The sequence below is a fragment of the Ursus americanus genome, chromosome 13 (assembly GCF_024610735.1).
Source record: "Ursus americanus isolate L20-20 chromosome 13, mUrsAme1.1.p, whole genome shotgun sequence".
Classification (NCBI taxonomy): Eukaryota; Metazoa; Chordata; class Mammalia; order Carnivora; family Ursidae; genus Ursus; species Ursus americanus.
In genome coordinates this window covers 1702414-1713880 of record NC_142139.1, presented here as the reverse complement: position 1 = coordinate 1713880, position 11467 = coordinate 1702414, and the positions used below count along the sequence as shown (strand labels likewise).

The window sequence follows — 11467 nt, the reverse complement described above, 5'->3', positions numbered from 1 at the left end:
CTTGTTTCCTTGAAAAAAAAAATCAACTTTGCATTCTAAAATGAAAGTGAACTTTTTTTTTTTTTTAACGTCTCAGTACCTTAGCATTGTTCAAGTTGTCAAAGCTTAGGTAGACAAAGTGCTTCTAAAACACCATTTAAAATATTTATACATATACGTGTGTGCACATATACATATGTGTATACATATATGTACATATGTACGTTTATTGTCCTACAAGGACTTCACTGGATGAGCAAAATCCAGAGGCCTTTAAATGTCCACATTAAAAAAAAAAAAAAAAACCTCGTGTAAGAATAGGTAATTATGCTAAAAACTTGAATGAAAAGGTACCCCTATTATTCAAGGGCATTGGAGTACACTGATAGCATCTCGATGATAGAAAGGCATTAAATTTTGAATTGTTAAAGACACCATTTTCTTAGCACCATTTCTCAGAACATCCAAACAAACTCAGTGTTTTGCTGTCTATCCATTTATGCTTTCTGTAGCTAGTTTGATAAATAAATGTAATATTAAGATTACAGTAAAAACTGCATGTTAAAAAGCCATAATTCCAGTATTTCAGTACATTGTATATTCAGCACCAGATGGTATTTTAAAATTCCTGCCACTGTAATACTACAGTACTTGTTTGACTTGTGTTCCATGACTATGCAAACTTGGTATTATTAAAAGTGGTCACAGATGTGTAGAGTTGTAAGGGGGAAAAAAATCACATTTACATATCATCTCGTCCAATAATAGAACCAGTGTTTAAAAATGTAAATTGTGGAACACTTTCTTCCCCACCTTCTGTTTGCATAGAATGCTTTGGTCTTTTGCCTAGATGCCATCTGTGACCACTGAGGAGTCAGTGGAAATTAAGTGCTATGGTAGGATGACCTCTTTTTTGCTGGTGAGCTGAGGTTCTTCCCACCACATTTGTCATGAATCCTGTGTCCTTTCCCCACTGCCCCCGTCATGAGAACTATACTACGGACAGGTTGGTTGTGGTCTTTTCAAATGAGGTACCCACCACGAGGGGCGACATCATATGTATCTGTTGTAAGGCCCTGTGACCCGAGTGAAGGCATATGGAGATGTAGTTACTGTGGAGTCTGTGGTCACGGACATGGTCCTTTCAGCAAGGGACTTGATAAAGCGCAGGTAAGTGGGCTCGGAAGGTTCATGCGGCTCAGTGGGCTCCCGTTTCACTTTTTTGCCGTGGGTTTTCTGAGGCACATAGTCCGGGCCGTACTTCTCACACTCTTCCTCTTTCTCTCGGGCTTTTTCAGCCATTTTGGCTTCCCAGAGCGCCAAGCCATGTTTTGGCTCATTCATGCTCTTATGTTGGTAAAAGACAAGGGAGATCCTGGTGGGGTGATTCCTATTGGGATTCTTTAAAGGGGTTGTGGCGTGAAGCTCGCGCTTGGCACACTCAATGAGAATTGACCCATGAGTTGGAGCCACAGCCACTCCCCCAATATCAGGATCTAGAAAGCTCTGCTCACTGTCTGACCAGACCTCATCATTGTCCTCGGTGGCAGAAGGCTGCTTTTCCTGGTTACCGGCATCCTGTAATTTGTGTAAGCCTTCTTGGCCAGAAGCAGTTCTATCATGGCTAAGACCTGGAAGCATCTTAGAGAACCCATTAGCGGTGTGGGAAAGCATGTCATTTTCCTTATTTTGGAGATGCAGGGCATGAAGAGAGCTGTTGAACACGCCTGGAGCTGCACCGTAGTTATGGATTATATGAGAGGATGGGGGATGGTCACCATTCTTATAGTCTATGTTTGGACTGCTCAAACTGGGTGGCAATCTGGAGGCGGCCCCCATGAAGTGGCCATCCATCTCATGAGTGGAATATGGAGGAAATGTCCCTACATGGTGTACATTTGTTTTAAGAGTACAACTGCTGAAGGCATCTCCCTGCATAGTTTGGTTTCCATAACCTAAGTACTTAGAAGAAAAGCTCTGGCTATTTCCAAACCTCGGCTGGTAGAGTGTATGGATGGGTGGTAAATTTAGCTTAGAGAGGGGGTCTTGGTTTGGATACCTGTATAAATCCATGGGCTGAGGCTGGGGAGAATAGGAACCCAGATACGGGGAGCAGTTGTCCACCGATACGTTTCCATTGCATTGATAGGATGGATACTGGTTATTCTGATTCAGAAGCCCGGTGTAGGGGTTCATGGGATTCGAAGAATTCAAATATGAACCTGTAGCTTGGGATGAGGTGGAATAGAGGTTCATAGGGCTGGCGCCTCCATAAATATCTGAAGTGTGTGAAGAGCTTGGATAAGCTTGGATAACTGGATTGGGCCGTCTCATGTACAGACTGGCAGATCCAGGGGAAGAGTAGGAGTTGACAGACTCTGACTGAGGGTTATGCGTCATGGCGTGATGCTGGGGCGGCGGTGGCGGGGGCGGCGGCTTCTGGGGCTGTGGAGCTTGCTTCTGCAGGGGTGGGGGCGGGGGCTGCTGGGACTGCTGCATGACTGGTCCTGAAAGTCGCAAAAGTTCTGTGGACAGGATAAGAGTAAGCACACAAATGTGTCCGGTTATTATTTTCGCAGAAGCTAGTGAGGATGCTTGAATGCAGGTGAGAACCCCCTGGGATTATGTGGTACCCATCAGACAAGGACAAGAGCAAAGTCAGGGTTCTGACCACTGTCTGGTGTAATTTTTTGTCTAAAGCATTAGAAACAGCAGATCTCTACAACAGTACAATTTGTTGAGTGAAGAAAAATGCCACAAACATCCAAAAGCTGTGTCACTGACAGTATCGTGTTCTCTGACACTTCTGTGCCTCTGACCAGGCCACGCGCTACCTGAAGCACCCTTCTCCCTCCACCCCACCTCCCTGCCTGTCCTTGGCTTGGTCCTCCCTTCCTCAAGGAAGCCTTCTCCGACCTCATGTTCTAGCGCATGTCACACCCACTGCAAACATAGGTCAGACAGAGCAATGCTTCAAAATGTATGGTAATTGGGCATTTTTAGTCCTCTCCTCCCGCTGGTGCGAGGCAGTTCCTTGAAGGAAGGGACCAGGTCTTACTTTACTTTATTTCTCCATTGCCTGGCATGCAATACAATTTGTTCAGTCGTTGGAAGTAACACAAAATTTGTACAGAAGATTCAGCAGTGCTATGAGAAAAGGAATGACATTCCTTTAAACACCCACAGCATATCTTATATAACTGGCAAACCCTATCTACACAGTTGTCAATAAATTTCATGACCTCAGTTACAAATCTATATATGAGAAAAGAACAAATAAATGGAGCTGTAATGGCAGTCCTGAGCATTGAAATGATTATTACAGAAACCAGTTAGAAAAGACTGGAGGCAAACTTCTATTCGATTATACTTTGCAGCTAACTTAAAGGAGAGATTAAGGAGTGAATAGGATTTACTTCTTTTAGTGTAAATCAACAGATCGAAAAATTTTTGTTAAGCATCGTTAGCATATTATTCTAAATTATTTAGTTTCTCTAGGTTTTGAGATGAATTGGTAGGCGAATTTGACTTGGTGAAGCAAAGATGGTTGTTTCTAAGCAAACTAAAAGATGAAACTTAAAAGATAACCCTTTTTCTTTTATTAATGGCCAGGCCAATACCATCTGTAAGATGTAGATATGGACATTAAATTGTATGGCTTTTTTTTTTTAATTTATTTTTATTTTTATTTTTTTATTTATTCGACAGAGATAGAGACAGCCAGTGAGAGAGGGAACACAAGCAGGGGGAGCGGGAGAGGAAGAAGCAGGCTCCCAGCAGAGGAGCCTGATGTGGGTCTCGATCCCATAATGCCGGGATCACGCCCTGAGCCGAAGGCAGACGCTTAACGACTGCGCCACCCAGGCGCCCCATGTATGGCTTTTTATAGCAATTAACTGAAGACCTAAACAAGGGGCTTCGAAAAGGAAGTATCAACTTAGTATTGACAAATAATGCTCTATTGCTACTTCCACAGATGTGATCTGTTTGGATGGGTAAAAGCTTTAGAAGAGAACTACATGCTATGAGGACACCCTCCTCAACTCAGACTTAATATGGCTAAAGAAAGGTATCTTATTCGCCTGCCCCTGCCCCATAAATCCTATTTTCAAACTTCTGTTCTCGTTATCTAGCCTTCAAATGTTGAAGTCAGTCTTCAATTTTTCTTCGTCTTTGTTGCAATGTTTTGTCAAGCACGTATTGAGAATCATTTTGGGAACATTTGCTTCCATCATTTTTGCTAAATCTTCATTGCTACCACCCAAACTCAAGCTTTTCTCTTGGTTTATTGTATCTGTCTCCAAGCTCATAGCTCCTCTGCCTCTATTTGCCCTCCTGTCACTGCTAGATTAACACTAATTTCACCATATCACCTACCTGTCATAAAACTGCCATTTATTACAGAATAGAATCCAAACTGCTCCATCAAGCTGGGGTTGAGGGTGCAATATCTCATTACCATCTCCAAGAGCAAAGCCTGGCCCTCAGGACTTCAGAGAAGATTCTGGTATAGAACTAAAGCTATGACTGAATATAGTCTTCGCAAATTAACGATACTCATTTTTAACCCAAGTTTCAGATAACACAGAGGCACAAGGCTGTACATTAAATTTACCTGCCAACTGTTTAGCCTGGCTTGCATTTTCAGTCTGTTTTGTACGAGATGAGGCTGACTTCTCCTTTTCATTCTTATTTGTGCTGTTCTCCAGAGAGGAAAGCTTTTCAGCTGCAGCTTTCTTGGCTTCTAGTTTCCTCTGTCGGCATGTCTTGACCGGCTCTGCCAGCATCCTGACTTTGCGCCGAAAAGAGCTTAGCACCTGAATGGCACCATTTTGTTTCTTCTTCTCTTGAGCTTCCACACTCCCAAACTCGTCCACGTCTGAGACTTTGTAGAGGGGCAGAACATGGAGCTGCTCGTCCTCAGGCTTTCCTCCAATTTCGCGATTGTCTTCTCTAGTGAGGGTGCATACCTGGGGGGGGAGATAAGATGGTACAGTTTCAGTCCAAAAGAAACGTGTGTGTGTGTGTGTGTGTGTGTGTGTGTGTGTGTGACTTCCTCCCTGTCAGGATTTAGATTGCTGGTGGTCTCCTGGACCAGATCAGTGACAGGCATATCACCATGAACCACGTCTGTCTGTTCTTAAGGGACGTTGCATTAAAATGGTGCCAGGAGACCGAGAAGGCCACGTTGACTTTTTTTTTCCTTTTTCTTTTTTTGAGTCTATCAGGAAATGTTACCCGTGGTGACTGTGTTCTAAGGGAAGAAGCGACACTCCCACCAAAATGAAGCAATCTCCCACCTTTCACACTCGGAACAGATGTGAGAGATATGAAACCTCTTCAAGAAGGGGCTGCAGTTTCTTCCACCGAATGATTTCCTGTTCTGCTAGTTATCACAGTCATCTAATCTCATACTTCTGTACACAAAGAAATTTCACATCTTTCCTCACACTGGACTCCTAACTCCCCTTCGTGTGCTTAAGAAATTTCCACAAGATACCAAAGTGAAATCTGAATCATGTAAAATTGAAGGTGTGGTTGCTATAGGGAATATGGGACTCAACATCGCGTCTATGTTCCCCTTCTCTCCTTCTCTGTACTTGTTAAGCCTAACTTACTGTTCCTCTCTCGTTTCTCTTCTAAGCTATTGCAGCATACGAGGGGCTATTCCGAAAAGGGGAAAAGTCTACTTCTCTTCTTTGCTAATTTAATGGTACTTTTTCTCTTTTGTTAGTCACAGTCATATTGCTGTTGATGAGAGATTATTTGTTGGCTTTAAAATACTAGCTTTTAGTATTTAGTGTTTTTGACTGATGCAGAAAATATGATCACGATTATTTAAAGTGCAGGTAATATAAAATTACTGGAAGATACTCTTAAAAGGAATGTGATCATAACAGACTTACCTTGATAAGTTTAACATGAGATGGGACTAAAACGAGTTTTTCACTCCCTATACATAAAAGTCTTCCAAATCCACATCTCTGAGCATGGGGCACCTTTTCTCACATGTTTATCCCCACTCCGTTCTTCTTCCCTAGTGCTGTTTTCCTTTGCACCTTGTGGAAACCATGAGCTACGAGAGGCAAAGTCCCCTTTACGAAGAACCTTTCTCGTCACTGCCTTCTCTCCATCACCTTGTTAGGGTGAAACATGGCTACCTCTAAGACCTACCATGGCTCTGATTATCACTTATTTCTTCTTCTCAGAACCTAGCCTAGCCTTCTAGTAGTGAGCAAGTGGTCAACACGTGATTAGTGATGGTTTTAGAAATTGCGAACCATAAGCCTTGTGTTGGTCCTCCCGAATCAGAAGTCTGCAAGCCAAACGGCCTCACAGCCAGTTTTTTCATGGCTAGTGAACTTAGAGTGTTTTTTGCATTTTTAATAAAAACAAAACAAAACAAAAAGAATGTGAGACCCTATGTGGCCTGTGAAGCCTAAGATACTTACTGTCTTTCATTTAATAAAAAAATATTCTGACCTCTGCTCTAAACCATTAAACCAATACTTTCCTGCTTCTCAAAAACTTCATACCGGGTTCTGTGAATTACTTCCATTACTGCTTACCACCTCCCTGGGTTCTTCTCTACCCTAGACTATGACTTTGGTCTCTGTCTTCTAGTTTTCATCCTGAGTCTCACTGGTCATCTTCCTCAACCGCAGACAAAGCCATGCTGATGACTCATTAGGCGGATTAATTTATAGTTTCTTCACTTGAACTTTTTCATTCTTTATCTCCACTGTGGTTTCTCCTTCTCCATGCAAGGCCACACCGTGGACCCTGTCAGTGCTGAACACTGCTCCACCCTAAGACCATATTCATTTTCTCTACTTACCAAAACCTCCAATTATACGGCCTAATCCACTTCGCCCACTATACTATGTAGTTATAACGGGCTCTTTTTTTGTACTTTGAATTTTCTACAGTAGTTACTGCGCCACCGGTGATGTATTTTTCATCTGCACTCCTCTCTGCAAGGTGGATTGGTGCCTTGGCTTGTGTACAGCTTTTTACTTTACTGATCATAACCTACCAGATACCTGACACTGAATTTTGAAAGAACTTTTGGCAGCTAATGGTAGCTGGCAATGCACAGTCACTGGTTTAGCTCAGCACCAACACGTCCACGATGTCCCTGTGCTTGTCAACAGACTTCCAGCAATGTGCCAACCCGTTATGAGAGTCCTAGACATGCCAAACAATTCATTCATGAAAGCACTTGTGCGATGGCCCCTGCAGAGAACATGTTCTCTAATCACAGCGCACTGACTTCCAGCCTTCCACTCTTTCGCAGGGCGTGCTGCTAGCCTGTCCTGTGCCCCACTCACCAAGGTGCTGCCGTTCTGCATGTTGTGTAAGTCCCTGTGGGCGTGAGCACAGAAGTCCAAACATGCAGTGACCCCTGAGAATGGACGGCCTTCCTTCAGACCCAGTCGGCACTCTGGTGCTCTGTGTTCATATTCAATCTGAAAAATAAAAGCGTCTGTGTACTTAGGCATTAGAAATTCTTAGGCATACACTCGAGAAAAAAGTGTAAGACCTGTGCACTGAACAGGTTAAAAAGACTCCTTAGTATTTTGGCTATTTAGAACTTCAAAAAAATGTTGTATAGTTTATATCCAGAATTACAATGGAATGACACAAAACAGAGCAAACGTTTTGATATGGTAAAGTTTTTATTTTACAGTGGTGAGCTGTAATTGATATACATTAAGCAGCATATACTTAAAGCGCACTACTTGATGATTCTGACATGCAAATATGTGAGACCATTGCAACAATCGAAATAATGTACGTATCCATCACTTCCACAAGTTTCCTCCTTCCCCTTTTAATTCACGCTTCCTTTGTTCCCAGGAAACTACTGATCTGCTTTCTGTCACTACAGATTACTTTGTACTTTCTAGAATTTTATATACATCGATCTGTTTTAATTTTTATATATGATGAAGATTAAGAGTCAAGGTTAATTTTTTCCCATATGGCTAGCCAACTGTTCAAACACTACTGGATAAAAAGATTATCCTTTGCCACTAAATTGCCTTTGTCGAAAATCAATTGTACGTGCTGGATCTATTTCTGAACTTTCTGTTCTGATCTTTTGGTACATGATGGTGTGTTGGGAGGTGTGTGTATATATGCCAATACCACTGTCTTGATTACTAGTAAATATGGATCTTTAGTAATCTTGAAATCAGGGAGTAGAAATCTTCAAATTCTGATCTTTCTGAAAATTCTGACTATTCCAGATCCTTTGCATTTCTCTCTCTATATTTTAGAATCACCTCATCAATTCCTTCAAAACACCTAGTAACATTTTGATAGGTTATGTACTGACTCCATTGATTGACTCAGGGAAAACTGACATCTTAAAAATATTTAGTCCTGTGATCCATAAACATAGTCTTTCCAGTTTGGGTCTTTTTAAATTTCAGCAATGTTTTGTAGTTTTTCCTGCACAGGTCTTGTATATTTTTGTTAAATGTCAAAATTTTATGCCTAAGATTTTCATATTTCTGATGCTATTTGCTATTGGTTTTCACTATAATTTTTAATTGTTTATTGCTAGTATATAGAAATACAATTCATTTTTTTATTTTGCAACTTTGCTAAACCATTTATTAGTACTAGGAGTTTTTTGGTAGATTCTTTGGGACTTTCTACATAGATATGCATGTTATCTGCATATAAGGACACTTTCATTTCTTTCTATTCAATCTACATGTATCTTGTTTTTTTCTTGTCTATTGCCCTAAAATTTTCAGTTAGATGTTAACAGAAATGGTAAAAATGGACGTCTTTGTTTTGTGTCTAGTCTTAGGGATAAAGCTTTCAGTCTTTCACTATTAGCTATGAAGTTAGCTTTTGGTTTTTCAATTATGCCCCTTAGCAGGCTGAGAAAGTTCCCTTCTATGGATGTTGAATATTGCTAAATGCCTTTTTCCTCTATCTATTGAGATAATGATATTTTCCCCATTACTTTGGCTAATATGGAGAATCACACTGATTGATTTTTGAATGTTAAACAAAGCATTCCTGAAATAAATTCCATTTAGTCATGATGTATTATCCCTTTTACACATTTTGTGTCTAATCACTAAAATTTTGTGAAGAATTTGCACATCGATATTTATGAAGAACACTGGACTACATAGTCTTCTTTTTCTTTAATGCCTTCGTCTACTTCCAGGATCAGGATATTTCCAGCTTCATAAAATGAGTTGGAAGTCTACTCCTTTTCTGTTTTCTAGAAGAGTTTCCACTGAATTATTATTATTTCTTCCTTAAGTCAAGTTTGGAAGGGAAATTATCTCAGCCTGGAATATTTAGGAAAGTTTTTAACTACAAGTTCAATGTCTTTAATAAAGGCTAATGTATGGTATTTATTTTTTCTTTAGTAAGCTTTGGTAATTTATATGTGTTTAAAGATTTAATTTTTTTAATTTATTTAGAGCGGGGGGGGGCAGAGAGAGAGAGAGAGAGAGAAAATCCTAAGCAAACCCGGCACTGAGCACAGAGCCTGACACGGGGCTCAATCTCATAACCCTAAGATCGTGACCTGAGCTGAAATCAAGAGTTGGATGCTTAACCAACTGAGCCACCCAGGCACCCTGGTAATTTATATCTTTTAAGTACTTTGCCCATTCCATCTAAATTGTTGAATTTTTGGGCACAAAGCTTTAATAATATGTCTTTATTATTCTTTTAATGTCAGTAGGATCTGTAGTGATGTCTTGTCTCTAGATATTGGCAATTTGTGCCTTCTCTTTCTTCCTGATTGAATTGACTCAAAGTATCAGCTTTTGGTTTCACTGATTTATTCTCTTGTTTTCTGTATTTCATTTCATTGATTTCTGTTGTTTAGTTTTTCCTTCCTTCCACCTAAAATTTTAGGGCTCAAATTGCTCTCCTTTTCCAAGTTTCTTACAGTAGAAGCCTAGATCATTAATTTGAGACTTTATAATTTTCTAATAATAAGTGTTCCATGCTATAAATGTCTAAGCAAGGCATAATAGCTTCATCCTGCAAATTTCAATGTCATGTCTTCATTTTCATTCAGTTTGAAATACTTCCTAATTTCCCTTGTGATTTATTCTTTGGCTCATAGGTCATTTAGAAATATGTTGATCAGTTTCCAGATACTTAGAGATTTTGTGGATATTCTGGTACAGATTTTTATTTTAATTTCATTGTGTCTAGAGAACATATTTTGAGATTTTAATACTTATTGATACTTGTCTTATGACCCAGTATATAATCTATATTGATAAATCATCCTTATACACTTAAAATAATGTTAATTCTGCTGTTAGGTGGGGACTTATATACATGTCAGTAAGGTCAAGTGGCTTAAAAGTACTGTTCAAGTCTTCTGTCTCCTTAATGATTTTGTACTTGTACTAACAGTTGAGAGAGATGTATTGAAATCTCTGAATATAATTGTAGATTCATTTCTTTTTATAGTTCTATCCATTTTAATAAAATCTGAAGCTCTGTTTTTAGATGCATACATAGGATTATTATGGTCTCTTGATGAACTGACCCTTTTATTAAATGATCCTCTTTATGGTTTATAATATTCTTTGCTATGAAATATACTTTGCTATTAATATGATCATTCCAGCTTTCCTTTGGTATTAGCATATTTCTTGGTTCCTGCTTCTTTCAATATCACGGTGGTTCAATATCAATGTGATTATTCGGTATCACAAACTGCCTTTTAATTGGGAGTGTTAAAAGCCATTCACATTTAATGTGGTCTTTTTTTGTATGGTTGGGATTAAATATACCATCTTGCTATTTGTTTTATCTATATCTATGATATATATTTTTTCTTCTATTTGTTATATATTTGTCTTATCTTTCATTTGGTTCCATATTCCTTTCAAGAATCTTTTTGGATTGATTCCATTTTTTATCTCTTTACTGATGGATTACTGATGGATTAGCTATATGCCCCCCCCCCCCCCCCACCGGTGGCTGCTTGCCTTGAGGTTTACAGTATGTTCTGTCACTTCTCACAATCTACATTCAAGAAATAGGATACCACTGTATAACAGTATACTTTCAATTCCTTAGCCTCTGGGCTACTTCTACATGTTATAAACTTCAAAATGCATTGTTTTTTAAATAGCAAATTATCTTGTAAATAAATTTTGAAAATAAGGAAAAAGTTTTCTATTCTCACATCTACTGTTTATGATGTTTTCCATTTCTTTATGTCAGCATAGATTTCTATCTGGTATCGTTTTCTTTCTGCTGGAGGGCTTCCTTTAACATTTTTAAAGTGTTAGTCTGCTCATGGTAAATTATTTCAGCTTTTGTAAGTTTGAAAAACATATATATATATATATATATATATATATATATATATTTTTTTTTTAAGATTTTATTTATTTATTTGACAGAGAGAGACAGCCAGCGAGAGAGGGAACACAAGCAGGGGGAGTGGGAGAGGAAGAAGCAGGCTCCCAGCGGAGGAGCC

General features: G+C 39.4%; 1 protein-coding gene across 1 annotated transcript in view; it reads right to left on the bottom strand.

Moving 5' to 3' along the window:
• Positions 1 to 235: 235 nt before the first annotated feature.
• Positions 236 to 11467, bottom strand: part of TET2 (tet methylcytosine dioxygenase 2) — a 125059-nt gene continuing 113827 nt past the window's right edge. The window contains exons 9-11 of the mRNA XM_045799234.2: positions 7311 to 7448; positions 4595 to 4949; positions 236 to 2504 (exon numbers count right to left, since the gene is read on the bottom strand). Coding sequence (XP_045655190.2) covers positions 1033 to 2504; positions 4595 to 4949; positions 7311 to 7448 — 1965 coding nt within the window. The 3' untranslated portion in view covers positions 236 to 1032. The remainder of the gene's footprint in view (positions 2505 to 4594; positions 4950 to 7310; positions 7449 to 11467) is intronic.